General features: G+C 44.6%; 1 protein-coding gene across 2 annotated transcripts in view; it reads right to left on the bottom strand.

Moving 5' to 3' along the window:
- The window catches only part of COL4A6 (collagen type IV alpha 6 chain), a 362,338-nt gene that overhangs the window by 205,943 nt on the left and 135,792 nt on the right, over positions 1 to 20,603 (bottom strand). For both annotated transcript variants that reach the window (XM_069747144.1, XM_069747145.1), the window contains exon 4: positions 16,005 to 16,088. In XM_069747144.1, coding sequence (XP_069603245.1) covers positions 16,005 to 16,088 — 84 coding nt within the window. The remainder of the gene's footprint in view (positions 1 to 16,004; positions 16,089 to 20,603) is intronic.

The raw sequence follows: 20,603 nt of genomic DNA, 5'->3' as shown, positions 1-20,603 counted from the left end.
AGAAGGTCGGGGGGTGCGGAGGCTCGGGTGGTGATGAGGCGGCAGCTCGGGTGGTGGTGAGGCGGCGGAATGGTTATTGCAGGCTGTAGGCTTTCCAGAAGAGATGGGTTTTAAGGTTCCGTCTGAAGGATCCGAAGGTGGTCGGTGAAATGGTTATTGCATGCTGTAGGCTTTCCTGAAGAGATGGGTTTTCAGGTTCTGTCTGAAGGATCCGAGGGTGGCGGATAATCGGATGTGTTGAGGCGTGGAATTCCAGAGGATGGGGGATATTCGGGAGAAATCTTGGAGGCGGTTGTGTGAAGAATGAATAAGTGTGGAGGAGAGTAGGAGGTTTTGGGAGAATCGAAGATTACGTGAGGGAAGACATTGTTTAGTTCAGAGATATAGGGAGGAGACAGGTTGTGGATGGCTTTGTAGATAAGTATTAGTAGTTTGAACTGGATTCGTTAGGGAATTGGTAGCCAGTGGAGGGATTTGCAGAGGGGGGAAGCAATGGAGTAGCGGGGAGAGAGGGGTTGGATTAGCCGGGCAGCATTGTTGAGGACAGACTGGAGCGGTGCAAGAGAGTTAGCGGCGAGGCCACAGAGGAGGGTGTTGCAGTAATCAAGGCGGGAGATAACGAGGACATGCACAAGAGTTTTGGTAGATTGTGGGCTGAAGAAGGGATGGATTCTGGCAATATTTTTGAGTTGGAGGCGACAGGAGGTGGCAAGAGTTTGGACGTGCGATTTGATTGACATGGCAGGGTCGAGAGTTACCCCGAGACAGCGGATTTCAGGTGCGGGAGAGAGCGTGATGCCATTTACCATAATAGAGAGATCAGGTAGGGGGGATACACGAGATGGAGGAAAGAGGAGTTCGGTTTTGTCTACATTGAGTTTTAGGAAGTGAGAGGTGAAGAAGGAGGATATGGCTGACAGACACTCCGGGATTCTGGACAGCTGAGAGGTGACATCTGGGCCAGAGGTAGATCTGAGTGTCGTCCGCATACAGGTGATACTGTGCTAGGGCTGGCGGAACGCACCAAATATATCTATCTATATGTTACTAAAGGTGCGTTCGCAGCCCGGGGTCCACCATGCAGGAGAGGAACCTGCTGCTAGCAATTGACGGCACTATATGGCGGTATAAGCGAACTCTGTTACTTCACAGAGTCACATAGATAGGAAAACGCTGTGCCCTGTTAACCTCACAGAGGATCACAGCTAGCTAACAGAGCAGAAAGCAATTAGTGGTCATGCAGTCAGCTTAGCATACACACAACTCCTCTCCGGTGGAGCCGGAATTCTAGTGGCTATACGCCGGCCCTGAATTCAAACACAAAACTCCTCACCGGAGGTGCCGGTATTCTAGGGGCTTATTTCAGTCGAACCTGACCACAAGCAGACATGACCACAAAATAGCAACGCTTATAACATAAGCTGATACTAGACTAGCGCAGGGCCGTACGGCCATATAAACCTTTTATAGCTGCAGCAGACAAGGACCTTCCTAGAAGACCAATGGGAGTTGCTACAGGACCTGAGCGTGTGACCCCCAACCTCCAATGAGAAGTCTTCCTTTGGGCATGCTCAGAAGGGGAAAAGCAGGACTTAGTCCCAGAGGCATCTGCTCGCCGCTGACCAGTACTGGCTACAATAGCTGAGCCTGGAAGAGCAGCAGCAACCAAGTGCAGAGTATCTGCCTGAGCCAGACGCTGGGACCGAAGTCTCTGCTGAGCAGACTCCACTGCAGCTGGAGAAGAATGGGAGACCGCAGCGGAGGTGGTTTGAGATTACCCCTGTGCAGCGACGGGAACTCAACACCTAACATACTGGAAGCCATGGGACTTTATGAGTTGCCCTAGGCCAAGGGTATAGATGGAAAAAAGTGGGGGCCCTAGGACAGAGCCTTGAGGGACTCCAACAGAGAGAGGGCGGGATGAGGAGGTAGTGTGGGAGTGGGAAATGCTAAAAGTGCGGTCGGAAAGGTATGAGGCAATCCAGGACAAAGCAAGGTCTTTGATGCCAAGGGAAGAAAAAATCTGTAGCAGTACGCAGTGGTCGACTGTGTCGAAGGCAGAGGACAGGTCAAGAAGGAGGAGGATGGAGAACTGTCTGTTAGCTTTGGCTGTGAGTAAGCCATTAGTAATTTTTGTCAGGGCAGTTTCGGCAGAGTGGTGGGGGCAGAAGCCAGATTGGAGGTTGTCAAGGAAAGAGTTAGATGAAATGTGGGAGGAAAGTTGAGCATGGACATGCTGCTCAAGGAATTTTGAATCAAACGGGAGCAGTGATATGGGGCGATAGCTGGGCATAGCAGTTGGGTCAAGGTTAGTTTTTTGAGGATGGGTGTGATGGTGGCATGTGTCTGTCTGCCATTTCATCCTTCTTCTCTGCTAGATTTCAAAAACTCAACATGAACAAAACAGAATAAATCATCTTCCCCCATCTCACTCGACTCTGCCAAGAAACCTATCTATTAAAGTAAATGGCTGCTCACTCTCCCCAGTACCACAAGCTCGTGCCTCGGTGTAATCCTAGACTCTGATCTCTCCTTTAAACCACATATCCAGGCCCTTTCCACCTCCTGCCAACTTCAACTCAAAAATATCTCCCGGATCGTACATTCCTCAACCAAGAATCTGCAAAAACTATAGTGCATGCCCTCATCATCTCCCGTCTTGACTACTGCAACCTCCTGCTGTGTGGCCTCCCCTCTAAGGCTACGTTCACATTTGCGTCTTTGGGCGCAGCGTCGTCAACGCAACGCAAAACGCATGTCAAATGCATACACAACACAGCGTTTTTTGACGCATGCGTTGTCCTATAGAATTGAAGAGCAAAAACGGTAAAAAAAACCCCATCACTTGCATTATACTCAAAAGGCGCATAAGTCGACCAACGCAGGTCAACGCAGACACCTGTGCCCTATGCGTTTTACATAGCCACTAATGTGTTTTTTTTACGTATTTGCGACGCAAGTGCGTTGCATGCGTTTTTTATCGGAAATGTGACGCATGAAAAATGCTACCTGTAGCGTCATCCGCACCCTGTCGGGTGCGTCAAAATGACGCATGCATCGTAAAAAGCATGACAATGCATACCGGCGCATGTCCATGCGCCCCCCATGTTAAAGATAGGGGTGCATGACGCATACGTCGGTATCCGTCAACGACGCTGCGCCCAAAGGCGCAAATGTGAACGTACCCTAACCCGCTTGCGCCCCTCCAATCTATCTTAAACTTTGCTGCCCAACTAATCCACCTATCCCCATGCTATTCCACAGCCTCTCCTCTCTGTCAATCCCTTCACTGGCTTCCCATTATCCAGAGACTCCAGTTCAAAACCCTAACCATGGCATACAAAGCCATCCACAACCTGTCTCCTCCATACATCTGTGACCTCGTTTCCCGATACCTACCAGCATGCAACCTCCGATCCTCACAAGATCTCCTTCTCGACTCCCCTCTTATCTTTTCTTTTCACAATTGCATACAAGATTTATCCAGCGCATCCCCCCTCCTCTGGAACTCTCTACCCCAACAAATCAGACTCTCGCCTACTGTGGAAACCTTCAAAAAGAACCTGAAGACCTACCTCTTCCGACAAGCCTACAACCTGGAGTAACCACCGATCCACCAAACCGCTACATGACCAGCTCTGCCCTCACCTATTGTATCCTCACCCATCCCTTGTAGATTGCGAGCCCTCGTGGGCAGGGTTTCCTCTCCTCCTGTACCAGTCGTGACTTGTATGGATTACGATTATTGTATCTGTTTTTTATTATCTATACCCCTCCTCACATGTAAAGTGCCATGGAATAAATGGCGTTATAATAATAAATAATAATGCATACATGTACGCCACCAATTGGTCATCACAATATAATCCTATCCTGTAGCCCTGCAATATCCACAACCATATAATTAAAACTCAAAAATGTATGTATTGTCCTACAATGTGACTGTACATATTACTTTTATTATAAAACCAATAATTTCCTTCTCACACAATTACAATGGAGAATGAGGTTAATTGGTGGTTATAACGTTTCTTTTTTCTCTGCTTATGTAAATTCAGACTTGTAACATGAAACAAATTCCTCTAGTTTTTTTCTATGGAATGGTAAATCTTTAATCTCAGACTAGTTTACTGCCATTTGCTGTTAAGAAGATTAAGAGGAGTATTAAGGACGTGAATCTCTGTTGGATATACAATACTGTGCAAAAGTTTTAGGCATGTGTGTAAATAATGCTGCAAAGTGTTAATAGTTTATTTTTAGCAATTAAAATGCAAAGTGCATTAACAAAAGAGAAATCTAAATCAAATCAATAGTTGGTGTGACCAGCCTTTGCCTTCATCAGTTCTGATAGGTACACTTACACACAGTTTTTGAATAAACTCGGCAGGGAAGTTTTGCCAAACATCTTCGAGAACTAACCACAGATCTTCTCTGGATGTACAAACACTTGTCGCTTCAGGCAAACCCAGACAGGAATGATGTGGAGAACGGGACTCTTTAGAGGCCAAATAATCACTTCCAGGGCTTCCGATTCTTTTTTTATGCTTAAAGTGGTTGTCTAGAATTTTAATATTTTTGTGGATGGGGTTAAGAACTAATATGTCGATAGTTGCTGACCTCCTGCCTGTTCTGCATGGGGATGCTCTCTGCCGGTTCAGCTCCTGCGTCACTTCACCTCTTGTCAAGTGAGCAACTCTTCCTCTTCCAGTCTGCTCTGTCGACGGGGTGTCATTGCTGACGTCATGCTAATTGACAGCATTGGTTGGTGTGATTTTACCGGAAGCCACAGAATTACCTGCAGTAATGGCCTGTGACCGCTATAAGCTAGAGACAGGCACCATGCAGGACAGGGCGGTAGTTAGCAACTACCTGCCTGTTAGTTCCTAGTAACATGTGCAAAAATAATAAAAGTCCCGGATAAACCCTTTTAAATCCTTCATAATGTCAATGGCTGTGTGTTTGGGGTCATTGTCCTGCTGCAGAATTAATTTTGGAGCCAGATGTCTTCCTGATTCCATGATGGATGATTCTCTGTAATTTTCAGAACTGAGAACACCATTGATCGAGACCAAATTACAAACTCCACTTGCAGAAATGGAGCCGCAAACCTGCAAGGAACCTCCACCATGCTTCACTGTTGCCTGCAGACACTCATTCTTTTTAGCTCTCTCTAGCAGTTAGCCAGCAAAAATGCCTTCTATTTCAGTCAAATATTTCCCATTTTGACTCATCAGTCCAGAGCACTTGCTGTTATTTTTTGGCACCCCAATTCCTATGTTTTCGAGCATAATTAAGCTACTTGGTCTTTTGTCCATGTTGAATGTATGGTTTTTGGCTGCAGTTCTTCAATGAAGTCCACTTCTGGCCAAACTTCCCAGAACAGTAGATGGTGCAGTTGGATCTCACTAGTTCTCCCAGTTCTGACCTGATGGCACTGCTGCACATCTTCCCATTTTGAAGGGAAGTAAGCATGTATCGTCCATCTGCTGCACTATCTTCCCTTGACCGACCACTGCATCGACAGTTCCCAAAAATGCCATTTTCTTGGTGTCTTCAACGCTAAGTAATACAAGCTTGTATTTATCCATCATGCAATACCATCAAGGAGGCACATGATAGGCTGCAATTTCTTTTCTACAGTAGGACAATGACCCCAAATATTAAGAAAATGTCATTAATAACTATCTGGAGCATAAAGAAGAACAAGGAGTCCTGGAAGTGATGACATTCCCTCCACAAAGCCATGATCTCATCATCATCCAGTCTATCTGGGATTACATGAAGAGACAGAAGGATTTGCGCAAGCAACATCCACAGAAGATCTGCAGTTAGTTCTCCAAAATGTTTGGAACAACCTTCCTGTTTCCTTTAAAGAGCTGTATACAAGTGCATCTAGAAGAATTGATGCTGTTTTGAACGAGAAGTACGGTATCTCTACATATCCAATTGATTTAGATTTTTCTTTTTTTCACTCCCCTTGCATTTTGTTAACTGATGCAGATAAACTATTAACACATCTATTTTTTTTAAAGTATTCTTACTTGGATGCATTTTTTCCAAACCTGCCTAAAAGTTTTTTTACAGTACTGTTTATCAACCCCATTGCTGAGATAGTTAATAAATGTTTATAGACGTGGAGACTTTTGTAATTGGGATTTTGAAAAAAAAAATTGTGAAGAAATTCTCTTCCAAAAATTGTTTCCCATGAGATAAAATTAGCTCAGTCCTTTTAGATTTGCCTCCAACAGCACAGCAGATCGGGATAATCAGTCCAGAGGATATTGACATATGAAGATGTAACTTTAACTCTATAACCACTATATGTCAGAGTTTTAATTCTGCTCTAAATAGTGGCAATACAAAGAATTTTGATGCTGTGGCTAAAAATCTCACATGTCAATGGCAGCCAGGGGCTCCTGGAGAGAAAGCATTACTGATTCTATATAATTGTCTAATTACAGTGGCATGTAAAAGTCTGGGCACCCCGGGTCAAAATTACTCTTATTGTGAACAGTTAAGTAAGTTGAAGATTAAATGATCTCTAGGCCTAAAGTTAAAGATTTCACATTCCCTTTGTAATATACCGTATATACTCGAGTATAAACTGACCCGAGCATAAGCCGAGACCCCTAATTTTGCCACAAAAAACTGGGAAAACTTAATGACTCGAGTATAAGCCTAGGGTGGAAAATGCAGCAACTACCGGTAAATGTAAAAAATAAAAATAGATACCAATAAAAGTAAAATTAATTGAGACATCAGTAGGTTAAGTGTTTTTGAATATCCATATTGAATCAGGAGCCCCATATAAAGCTGCATACAGTTCATGATGGGCCCTATAAGATGCTCCATACACAATACGCCCCATGTAATGCTGCACAAAGGTTAATAATGGCCCCATAAAATGCTCCATATTAAAATATGCCCCATATAATGGTGCACAAATGCTGATTATGACCCCATAAGATGCTCCATAGAGACATTTGCCACATACAATGCTGCACAAATGCTGATTATGGCCCCATAAGATGCTCCATACAGACATTTGCCCCATATAACGCTGCACAAATGCTGATTATGGCCCCATAAGATGCTCCATAGACACATTTGCCCCATATAATGCTGCACAACTGCTGATTATGGCCCCATAAGATGCTCCATAGAGATATTTGCCCCCATATAATGCTGCACAAATGCTGATTATGGCCCCATAAGATGCTCCATAGACACATTTGTCCCATATAATGCTGCACAAATGCTGATTATGGTTCCATAAGATGCTCCATAGAGATATTTGCCCCCATTATAATGCTGCATATGGCCCCATAAGATGCTCCATAGAAATATTTGCCACATATAACGGTGCACATGGCCCCATAAGATGCTCCATAGTCATATTTGCCCTATATAATGCTGCACATGGCCCCATAAGATGCTCCATAGTCATATTTGCCCCATACAATGCTGCACATGGCCCCATAAGATGCTCCATAGAGATATTTGCCCCCATATAATGCTGCACTTCGTCAGGATAACTTCCGAAAAGCATGTCGGGGTGCGCAATTACGGGACGTGACGACCCCTTAAGGTAGATATTAAGTACCGTATTTCTCCATCCCTCTTTTTGCACACTGCACTTTAAGCTTTATTGAAACACCCTGTTGTGTGACCAATCTTTGGTATGTTAATTGCTGCTTTGCACACTGCACTTTGTATGATATAATCTATAATATAACGCTGGGAGCGTCACTCTGTCCGAAGCCTTTATAGACTGCGCAAGCGCAAGCGCAGTCTGGGCCTCACAGAGTGACGCTCCCGGGAGATCGCGGTATGCTTTAACACTGAACGCACACCGCGATCTCCAACAGAGAAGCAGGGACCGCCAGGAGGGTGAGTATCGGCTATATTCACCTGTCCCGTTCCACCGCTGTGCGCCGCCATCTTCCCGGTCCTCGGCCTGTGACCTTCAGTTCAGAGGGCGCGATGACGCGCTTAATGCGCGCCGGCGCCGCCCTCTGACTGAACAGTCACAGCCAGAGGACCGGGAAGATGGCGGCGCGCAGAGGTGGAACGGAGGACAGGTGAATATAGTAAGTGCTGGGGGGCCTGAGCTGGCGGCGATACCGGCACCTGACCCCCACAGCGCCCTGGTGTCCCCGCCTGCTCAGGCCCCCCAGCACTCGGCGCAGAGCGCGTCAGAGGCAGCGGGGACGAGCGGGTCAGAGGCAGCGGGGCCGAGCGGGTCAGAGGCAGTGGGGCTGAGCGGGTCAGAGGCAGTGGGGCTGAGCGGGTCAGAGCAGATTGTGGCAGATGTAGCAGGCAGGGTGTGGCAGATGTAGCAGAGCACAGTGTGGCAAACGTAGCAGAGCAGAGTGTGGCAGAGCAGAATGTGGCAGATGTAGCAGAGCTGAGTGTGGCAGAAGTAGTAGAGCAGAGTGTGGTAGTAGTAGAGCAGAGTGTGGCAGATGTAGCAGAGCTGAGTGTGGCAGGATGGGAGCAGCCCATGTCAGAATGGGGGCGCAGGATGGAGCAGCGCATGACAACGCAGGATGGAGCAGCACATGACAGGATGGGGACGCAGGATGGGAGCAGCGCATGACAGGATGGGGACGCAGGATGGGAGCAGTGCATGACAGGATGGGGACGCAGGATGGGAGCAGCGCATGACAGGATGGGGACGCAGGATGGGTGCAGCGCATGACAGGATGGGGACGCAGGATGGGTGCAGCACATGACAGGATGGGGACGCAGGATGTGTGCAGCACATGACAGGATGGGGACGCAGAATGGGAGCAGCGCATGACAGGATGGGGACGCAGGATGGGAGCAGCACATGACAGGATGGGGACGCAGGATGGGAGCAGCACATGACAGGATGGGGACACAAGATGGGAGCAGCACATGACAGGATGGGGACGCAAGATGGAGCAGCACATGACAGGATGGGCCGCAGGATGGAGCAGCACATGACAGGATGGGGGCGCAGGATGGAGCAGCACATACCAGGATGGAGACCATATACCAATATAAATGCAGACCACCCGGGCGTAGAACGGGATCAATAGCTAGTATACTGGATCTGATACACTTTTGATTTATGAATTATTCAAGTACACAGTTTTGATGACTTTATATTTACACACTATTTTTCAATTCCACTTTTGAGGGATTTATATATCTATATATAAATAGGGTCGGCCATTAATACTTAAGCTGTAAAGCAATTATATGCGTTGTTTTCTAGTCCTTTTATGCGCATAGATGTTTTGTTTTTAATCCTGCCATTAATATTTAATAAAGGCATTTTATAATCTATTACTCTATTACCTGCGTGGTGCTTCTCTGGTAATCCATAGATTGGCTGTTTGGGTTGTTTTAGCACATTTGCCGCTTTATAAAATCCCAGCCTCCTCTAACCTTGTGCCAAAGACAGCAGCCATGAGTTCTTCTAAGCAGCTGCCTAGTCCCCTAACAATGATAATGGTGGAGGCCCACAAAGCAAGAGAAGGCTATAAGAAGATAGCAAAGAGTTCTCAAGCTGCCCTTTCCTCAGTTCTACATGAAATTAAGAAATGGCAATTAACAGGAACAATGGAGGTCAATATAAGGCCTGGAAGACCAAGCAAAATTTCTGTAAGAGCTGCTCATAGGATTGCTAGACGGGCAAATCCGAACCCCCATTTGACTGCAAAAGACTTTCAGAGAAATATAGCGGACACTGGAATTGTGGTACATTTTTCTACTGTTCAGAGACACCTGCACAAATATGGCCTTCATGAAAGAGTCGCCAGAAGCAAAACACTCCTCTGTCCTCACCTTAACATTCAGAGTCACAAGTATGCAAAAGAACATCTAAACAAGCATGATGCATTTTGGAAACAAGTCCTGTGGACCGATGAGTAGTGATGGGTGTACCCCGGACATTATCAAAAAGTTCGATTTGGGTTCCAGAACGGTACCTGAACTCAAACAAGAACCCTATTCAAATAAATGGGGTGCCCGAACATTCAGTGTTTCCCACACTGTCATCTGTGTGACAGCGCAAGAAACACCGGCTCTGATCGGAATTAAGTTTGTTAAGGTACCTTCACACTGAACAACTTAACAACGATAACGATAGCGATCCGTGACGTTGCAGCGTCCTGGATAGCGATATCGTTGTGTTTGACACACAGCAGCGATCAGGATCCTGCTGTGACATCGTTGGTCGGAGCTAGAAGGCCAGCACTTTATTTCGTCGCTGGATCTCCCGCTGACATCGCTGAATCGGCGTGTGTGACGCCGATTCAGCGATGTCTTCACTCGTAACCAGGGTAAACATCGGGTTACTAAGCGCAGGACCGCGCTTAGTAACCCGATATTTACCCTGGTTACCATTGTAAATGTAAAAAGAAACAAACACTACATACTTACATTCCGGTGTCTGTCGCGTCCCCCGGCATTCTGCTTCCCTGCACTGTGTCAGTGCCGGCTGGCCGTAAAGCAGAGCACAGCGGTGACGTCACCGCTCTGCTTTACGGCCGGCGCTTACACAGTGCAGGGAAGCGGATGCCGGGGGACGCGACAGACACCGGAATGTGAGTATGTAGTGTTTGTTTTTTTTTACATTTACACTGGTAACCAGGGTAAACATCAGGTTACTAAGCGCGGCCCTGTGCTTAGTAACCCGATGTTTACCCTGGTTACCCGGGGACTTCGGCATCGTTGGTCGCTGGAGAGCTGTCTGTGTGACAGCTCTCCAGCGACCACACAGCGACGCTGCAGTGATCGGCATCATTGTCTATATCGCTGCAGCGTCGCTAAATGTGACGGTACCTTTACCGCTGGTCGGTGCACTGTGGTTACCACACTGTCATAGAGATGACAGAGTCTGAGCCAGCAGCTGTGACTGGTGGTAAAAAGGTAACCGCTGATCACAGGCGTTGCCTGATGAGTGTATCACTTTCATCATCGTGCGCCCGTTCTCGCCGATAGGAGTGAGAGCAGGCATACAATGATGAAAGTATTAATCAACTGGCTCCCGTGCAATAAATAATTTTTTTTTAAAAATGGCGTGGGATCCCATCTATTTTTGCTAACCAGCACAGGCTAAACAGATGGCTGCAGAATGCAGCCCTCAGTTGTCAGTGTTAGCGTGGCTGGTTATAAAAAATAGTGGGGTCCCAATGCAGTGTTTTTAAAATTATTTAAATAAATAATTTTAAAAAATGGCGTGGGTTCCCCCTATTTTTGACAACAAGATAAGCTAAAGCTGGGAAGTGGGTATGGATTCTGGGCCTCCTCAGATTAAAAATACCAGCCTGATGCCGTCCCAGAAAAGGCTCATCTATTAGATTTGCCAATTCTGGTGCTTTGCCCGGCTCTTCCCACTTGCCCTGGTGTTGTGGCAAGTGGGGTAATATTTGTGGGGTTGATGTCGGATTTGTAATGTCAGCTGACATCAAGCCAACAGGTTAATAAAGGAGAGGGCTAGGGGTGCCCAAACTTTTACATGCCACCGTGTAGTGCTCTTTAAGGAATATTCTGTCCTTCTAGTCATATTCTACATAAAAAAAGTAAATCTGTATAAAACTCTAAAAATAAAGTGCTCAATGAAACCCAAGTTGTACCTCTGGCAAATACACTGAAAGTATGAAAGTTTCCAAGCTACATGACGCTAAAGCTAATTTTTTTGCTCAATATAGTCCTGAATTACATTGGTATGAACGGGATTAAATGTGTTTTAGGAACTAAGCAAAACAAAATACGGCTTCAAGAAAAACACAAATACACCAACATGGAGAAGATAATATGGTCCCCAGATTGCCTGTTGAAGAAGCACTTTCTGTTCTCAGATTGTCTGTGAAAACAGACGAAATCTTTGTGACATTCTGACAAAAGGGATGCCAGCAGCTTTTAGTGCAATGTCAACACTTCTAAAGCCAGTTCAAACAGCCATGCCAAGGCTTGAGAGAGGAGTAGAAGACAGATATGTGAGCTCCCGATCTGTCCATGTTATGGTCAGCAGCTGTGAGAGAGCTTGATTCCATTGTTCTTCGGTCACAGAAAAATATTATCAGCTCACTTAACCCACATTAAGATGCCATGCTGCCTTTATTAATGTGATCTTTCAGCAAAATTACAGTAATTGGACACAGAACAGATGTTCTGCATATCTCTCTACTTAGCAATCTTTTCCCTTTGTGGGTAGTTGACAATTAGGGCTTACCACCTTAATATCTCTTGAAGCTGAAGAAAAGATTTAAAAAAGAGGGACAGGAACTTTCTGGCAACTAGTGGCTCATATAAATATGTTTTCTTTCTCATATACTTGCTGCTTTTCTATATTTTACTTCTTTGAGAAATATATGAATGCAGGGGATCCATCTACTGGAATTCCACCAATCCTGATAATGGGGGTCCCAAAGTCCCCTGTGTAAATAGAAAGGTGTTGCATGCTTGACCACCCCTTCATTAACTTCTATAGGACTGACATAACAGTTATCTCCATCAGACCCTTACAAGTGAATGGGACCTTGGCCACGTAAATGCACCACTGCTCCATTCACTTAAGGCCTATTGTTCTTGAAGTTCATGGGGGTCCAGGTGATGAACTGGTGAGTGATCCATTTAGTAGGAGAACCCCTTCATTATTAATACACAGCATCCCATAAGAAACACTGACTACATGGCACCACATTCTGAAGAAAACGACATTTAAGGCACTGGGGGACACAGACAGAAAAGGGCTCCTGGGCAAGAACAATATATGGGCCCTTTGTAGCCTAAGAGCTCCTAAAAATGCAACATCTGCTTTGGAGGTAGAAATGGGCCCCCTTACGTCTTTGGCCCCTGTGCGGCCGCACATGTTGCACCAATGCTTTGTTTACCCCTGCTGTAAGGTAAACATGTCTTTTCTCATCTACTTGTTCGTTCAGTGAAGATAAATGCCTCCCCTCTCATAAGGTCACTTTATTAAGGATTTCTGCACTATGGAGCGCAAAATAATAAGCTACACTTGCCTTCAAATTAGCCCTCACCTCTACCTGCAACCCTAAACAACTGTTCAGCACATTCAACTCTCTCCTCCGCCCAACACTGCCTCCTCCAACTTCCCTAATCTCTGCTGAGGACTTTGCCACCAACTTCAAAAATAAGATCGACCAAACAAGACAAACCTTTACTGTTCCACCACCCCAACCACTCAATATACCAGACCTCTGCCCTTCCCTAATAACCTCCCTCTCCAACATCACTGAAGGAGAGCTTACTCACCTCCTTTCAAGATCACACTTCACTACCTGTGCACTTGACCCCATCTCTTCCCACCTGCTCCCCACCCTCACTAACATGCTCATTCCAGCCCTAACCCATCTCTTCAACCTATCGCTATCTTCTGGTACCTTCCCATCTGCCTTCAAACATGGCACCATCACACCCATCCTCAAAAAAACTAATGTTAACCCAACTGCTATGCCCAGCTATCAACCCATATCACTGCTCCCGTTTGCTTCCAAACTCCTTGAGCAGCATGTCCATGCTCATCTTTCCTCCCACCTCTCATCTAACTCTCTCCTTGACAACCTCCAATCTAGCTTCCGCCCCCACCACTCCACCAAAACTGTCCTGAACAATTTACTAATGACTTACAGCCAAATCTAACAGACAGTTCTCCATCCTCCTTCTCGACCTGCCCTCTGCCTTCGACACAGTTGACCACTGCCTACTGCTACAGATTCTTTTTTCCCTCGGCATCAAAGACCTTGTCCTGTCCTAGATTGCCTCATACCTTTCTGACCGCACAATTAGCGTTTCTCACTCCCACACTACCTCCTCATCCCGCCCTGTCTCTGTTGGAGTCCTTCAAGGCTCTGCCCTAGGGCCCCTACTTTTTTCCTTCTATACCCTTGGCCTAGGACAACTCATAAAGTCGCATGGCTTCCAGTACCACCTGTATGCGGACGACACTCTACGACGATCTACCTCTCTGGCCCAGATGTCACCTCTCTGCTGTCCAGAATCCCGGCATGTCTGTCAGCCATATCCTCCTTCTTCACCTCCTGCTTCCTAAAACTCAATGTAGACAAAACTGAACTCATCAGCTTTCCTCCAACACACGTATCTCCCCTACCCGACCTATCTATTATGGTAAACGGCATCATGTTCTCTCCTGCACCTGGAATCCGCTGCCTCGGAGTAACTCTCGACACTGCCCTGTCCTTCAAACCGCACCTTCAAACTCTCGCCACCTCCTGCAACATCCTCCCCTGTGGCCTCCCCGCTAACTCTCTTGCACCACTCCAGTCTGTCCTCAACTTTGCTGCCCGACTAATCCACCTCTCTTCTTGCTACTCCCCTGTTTCTCCCCTCTGCAAATCCCTCCACTGGCTCCCAATTCCCCAACGAATCCAATTCAAACTACTAACACTGATCTACAAAGACATCCACAACCTGTCCCCTCTCTATGTCTCTGAACTAATCTCCCAATATCTTCCCTCACATAATCTTCAATTGTCCCAAGACCTCCTACTCTCCTCCACACTTACTCGTTCCTCATACAACCTCCTCCAAGATTTTTCCCACATATCCCCCATCCTCTGGAATTCCATGCCTCAACACGTCCAATTATCCACCACCCTCGGATCCTTCAGAAGGAACCTGAAAACCTATCTCTTCAGGAAAGCTTACAGCCTGCAATAAACATTCTGCTGCCTCACCACCACCCGATCTGCCGCCTTACCACCACCTGACCTGCTGCACCCCCGACCTTCTGTCTCTTCCCCATTATCTCGTAGAATTTAAGTCCGCAAGGACAGGGTCCTCTCCCCTCTGTACCAGTCTGCCAACGTAAATGTGTCTATCTATAACTTTGTATGTAACTTCTTCTCATGTACAGCACCATGGAATCAATGGTGTTATATAAATAAATAAATAATAATAATAATCTTAGAGGAAAAAAGGATTGGGCATATTGAATTTTAAGGTTTCTGGAGGTATTCAGGGATGCTGGGAGGGGTTTCATAGTGACTCTTTTCCTCTCCTTATATGTGGGAGTCAGGAGGAACACCTGGGGGAGCATTGTTAAAGGGGTTGTCCAGTGAAAATAAGTCATCACCTATCTACAGGTTAAGACATAACTTGTTGGTTGATGGGGGTCCGATCACAGGGACCAGCACCAATCGGCAGAATGGGGAACCTTTATTCCCATTAGAATGAAGCGGCCCTGTGCATGTTCGACTGCTGCTCCATTCTTTCCTTATAGGACTGCCGAGCATTGAGAGCAGTTTTTTCCAGCAGCTCCATGGAGCATGAATGGAGCGGTCTCAGGTGTCCCACCTGCTCCATTTTATAACAGAGATAAAAGTTCCCGATTAAGGATATAAATTCCCCGATCTGATAATCAAAGTGGGTCCCAGCGGTGGGACAAGCACCGATTAGTAAGGCATCACCTCTTCTGTGGATAGGTGATAACGTGTTTTCACTAGACAACATCGTTAAGCTTATGGCAGCAACCTAACAATGTTGTTTTTCGTTTTTCACCACCTCCGGAGTAATATGGCATACCATGATCTAGATGGAGAAATGCATTCTTTAATCATACGGTCATGTTGGTATGTAACAATGTAAACATAATTATAATTTGCCTATTCCTTTGCATTACAGATTACAGTCCAGATTGGAAAGGAATGTTCTGGACAAAATATTATATATATAGATTCACAGTGAAATTACACAACATTTCTAGAATCTTGTGGACCCTACAGCTCAAACAACACTAGTAATCAGATCTGATGGAAAACCTGCAGGACCAAATGTTCAGCTGCATGAGGGTAAAAGAGCCAATGTCTTACAGGCCCCCAATTAGGTCAGAGGACCACATGGTCCCACAGATGTTCTCCGTCTCTTGTACAGATGCAAGATGTTACTAGATTCTTGTTTCTCCAGATGTACTTTGTGAAAAAAAAATTAAGAGATAAGAGTTAGCTGCAAACATTTCCATCCAATGTAAAAGGAAAAAAACTTACTCGAGCTCCTTTCTCTGGAAAGCATTTGCAGCCCCCGCTGCAATCTCGTCCTGCACATGGCCCCTGATAGGTCTTCTTTCCTCCCTGTGAAAGGAAAACATAAATATGAGATCATTTATGGCTCCCACAAACCTTGCATAAATAGATCACCAGTCACATTAATAACTGTTTCTCTTCATTCTGACATTGACGTCCTGAGCTGTAATCACCTCTGACAAGTGTTTGGTAACATATGACATAAGGATATATAGAATGCCGCCTCCCAAGAAGATCCTTTGTGGAATGTTTACTTCTCTATACCGTATATATAAATGGATGACCTCTTGGTATAGTCCATCTGTTAATCTTAGAATGCAGTAGATAAAACTTTTTTTGCATAGCTGGATGAAGAGCGTATAGTGTCAAGTTGTAGTAAACTAAAGAAGGACAAAGTATATACTGATGTCGTATGCATAGTTTAAACAGGTGATCTATATATTGGGTATGGAAAATAAATGACAGAGAGTACAAGCACCCTATATGGCAAAAGAAAAAATGTTAGATCCCAAAACATCGAAAAATGCACAACCAACCAATATCAAAGACTTCAATCAACACTGCTCAGGTACAAATAAAAAGCGGGCACATCTCTGTCCCTAATCTATGACATCTCTGAGGGGCAGCCATGATAATTCAGTAATTCCAATCAGGATTATGTAAAAAATAGGTCATAAGTTGGAAGTACCGTAATTTATTATTTCTATTTACTGTGGCCGCACTTTAAACTGGGACTGATCTATGATTTACGGTAAATAGTGAGTAGAACAAAAAAAGTCACAAAAGTTAAAAATGATTCAACTAGGGAAAACGCTAGAAGACTATTTACTATTTAAAAAAAGTGAGAAAGGGACTGATATCAGGTCTATAGTACTCTCAATGAAGGTGAGCTAGGACACAAGAAGAGGGGTGAGACATTCGTAAAGGTTTTACTGTTAACGCGTTGTTTAATAAAGAGCTTTAGTAAAAACAGGAAAAGTTCCCTTAATGAACACCTTGCTATGTAGAATTAACCTCATGTTAGAAAAACAATACAAATTTTATGTAGGCAATTAAGTAAGATTCATTAGGTGGAGTATTGATAAAGAAGATAAATTATTTCATATGTGATGTAATGGTAAGATTGTAGAGAAATATTGGGATGAGTGTTATGTCCTAAAATCCGTGATTATTATTCTGCAGAATGGGACTATGGCAAAGAATACCATCATTCACTTAGTGTGAATTTTTACATCAAAAAGTATATGGTAGAGACTACGTATTGTATAGCAAATTCTATTACTGAAAAGATCAAACTGCAGTGGTCTGACATGGAAAGAATGGAAGCTCCTTTGTCCTGTCATGACTTGCTGGTCTTTGCCTTCAGGCAGGTATGGTTTCTAAGTAGACCCAGGATGATGTATTGCATACATTCTTTAATTTTTTTCCTTAAGGGAAATAATATAGAGTTTATTATAAAAGAAATATTATATATAAAGTTTAATTACAGAGCTATATAATACCTATATTCATCAGTAACACAGAACACTAGAAGCTCAGCGATGCAGGCAGGTATCATATAGGAGATGTCTAAGTACAGTCGTAATAGAATACTACTCGGCTTCTCTTATTTTTCTCTTTAGGTCTGATCGTTGGCCATTGACAACTGGCGGCTGACTAGGTGTCCTCCAAAAAATGTAAACAGCGCCATCAGAAGTATTGTTAAAGGGGTTGTCCAGGATTCATTTTTATTGCTGCATAAGTTTGTGGATGTTTAAAACAAAAAAATACAACAATAAACACCCTTTATGGGTCTAGCAATGCCTCTATGCCATTGATGCAGTGTTTGGTGACTGGCAGCAGTGGTGACAGTTGCTGACAATCTCTGGGCTCAGAAGCTTGCGCCATCTACTTTAACATCACCCATGGTTTACAGGCCACAGCCGTGAAATCTTGAGTACAATGCATGTGACTGCTGTAGCCAAGACCGGGGCAGCGGCGAAGTAATTATTTTCATCATTTATATGTCTAGGCGGCAATAACAAAATATTAATGGACAGCGCCATTAAGCTGCAAATACATGACATAGAAGTAAGCTAAAATTTTTCAATTTTTGCCTACCTCAGTTTAGCCAATGCAGACCACTGACTGCCAAAAACGTAATTTGTCAGGTTAGATTTGTTTTAGCCGAAGATACTTTGTTCATATGAAAGATCCAAAAGATTGACCAGCATATGTTTTGCTGATCACAGTATTACGTGTATAGGCAGCGTTACATCGCCATTTTTTTTCTATCAATCAGCTCAGGTCTCAAGTGATATGACTGGAGAAGCCTCAGTCATCCGCATTACATTCACAGGTCAAATTGATCCAATGCATCAAACACTATTTCTTGACGCTTGTGAACATCAAAACAGTGCATCTATTTAGATATCATTATCACCATGCCCTTTAATCTTCAGATGAAACTGCATTGTGGTGGAACACCAAGGCATATATGCTGAACTGTAGAAAAAAAAAAAATAGACATAGACCACATATCCAAAAATCATAGGGTGAAGGTGCAGGTAATGATCTACGGACTAGGCTGAAGTATCAGATTAGAATTTACGATTTTGTCCCGTAAATATTAATTGATCGTTCCAGTTGAATGTGTTACAAGTATTTATCTTGGTGTATGCTGAACTGCAGGCAAAAATTTACAAAAGTGAATATGAGGTTCTTGGTTTAACGTTCTGATTTCTGATCAGACTGTATGAAGCCCACTGCCACATCACGGCGAACCTCTCAGTGGGGCCATAACTTATTATAGCTTTAAAGGTGTGGACCAGCACTCCTCTAATTTGGCACAGGCGTTTTTAATTATCAGGAGTCTGCAAAAGGAGTTATACCTATTTTTGCTTTCAGCTCACGGTCTGCAGATTGCCGAGACATGGTAGTGGGCTTCATACAGTCCGATCAGAAGGCTAAAGTAAGAACCTCATGTTCAGTTTTGTAAATTTTTGCCTACAGTTCAGCATACACCAAGATATACTGTATATACAGCAATAAATTACTTGGCACTCAAAAGTTCTTATGCAAGATGAAAATGAACTTGTAGCGGATAGGCTGAAGTATGAGATTAGAATTTACGATTTTGTCTAGTAAATGTTATTCGATCACTTCAGTTGAATGTCCTACAAGTATACAGTCATGGCCAAAAGTATTGACACCCCTGCAATTCTGTCAGATAATACTCATTTTCTTCCCGAAAATGATTGCAAACACAAATTATTTGGTATTATTATCTTCATTTAATTTGTCTTAAATGAAAAAAACACAAAAAGAATTGTCCTAAAGCCAAATTGGATATAATTCCACACCAAACATAAAAAAAGGGGTGGCCAAAAGTATTGGCACTGTTCCAGGTGAGAGTGAGGAGCTCATCCAGGTGAGAGTGAGGAGCTCATCACTAAAAAGAGCAGCGCTGGCGCTGACAGATCACGTCGCGACATGGTCTGGGACCCGGTTGCACCGTCCAGTTCCAGCGCAGCGAGCAGCAGAAGACAAGCAACATTCATCAGTGCATGTGCTCAGATCCTGTGTCCACAACGGTCGGTGGTGGTGGGTGAGCTGGGCTGCCTGTGCTATATACTACGTGGGCTGCCTGTGCTATATACTACGTGGGCTGCCTGTCCTATATACTACGTGGGCTGCCTGTGCTATATACTACGTGGGCTGCCTGTGCTATATACTACGTGGGCTGCTTGTGCTATATACTATGTGGGCAGCCTGTGCTATATACTACGTGGGCAGCCTGAGCTATATACTACGTGGGCTGCCTGTGCTATATACTACGTGGGCTGCCTGTGCTATATACTACGTGGGCTGCCTGTGCCATATGCTACGTGGCCAGTGCTATATTCTACGTGGGCTTTGTTATATGCTACGTGGGCTGTGTTATATGCTACGTGGGCTGTGGTATATTTCTCTGCTGTATCTGAGCATCATGAAGCATGGCATGTGTTTAAGAGGGGGGCCCACTGAGACTCTTTCGCCCGGGGCCCTCAAAAACCTGGAGCCGGCCCTGACCTTGTTCCTCAACTTTTTTCTTTCTTTCTTAATGGATACAGGCAACAAGTAATACACTTCCTTAATAATAGGATGTATAGTCACGAATGATCCCAAAACCTGTCATTTATTCATCGACCCTGAAGACTACCCTGATAACTCTCATGTAACTTTTATTAAATAATGTCCTCTTTAATGCCAGGACAACGTGTAGCGAGGCAATTGGTGGCTAACCCTACACCAATCCTCAGACACCGCATATTTTCCAAAAATTCCACAAAAAAGGCTGCCAAATGGTGGAGATAGACTTCTCCCTCTACCTAGAACATATATGAGCCAGATTTAAACTCCCTTACCCTCACACACAGTCGCTTACGATCATGCAGCCTGCCCGATTCCCTACTTCAGCGCATTCTGAAATATAAAAACTTTATTTGGGCTTTGGTGTCTATACCATCCATTAAATTATAGCTAATTAAAGTATTTACTGTACACTTGCATTCTTTTTTATTAATGACTAGATGGAGGCGGTAA

Source organism: Ranitomeya imitator, chromosome 2 (assembly GCF_032444005.1).
Source record: "Ranitomeya imitator isolate aRanImi1 chromosome 2, aRanImi1.pri, whole genome shotgun sequence".
In the NCBI taxonomy this organism is placed as follows: Eukaryota; Metazoa; Chordata; class Amphibia; order Anura; family Dendrobatidae; genus Ranitomeya; species Ranitomeya imitator.
This window is presented reverse-complemented; position numbering and strand designations above follow the sequence as displayed.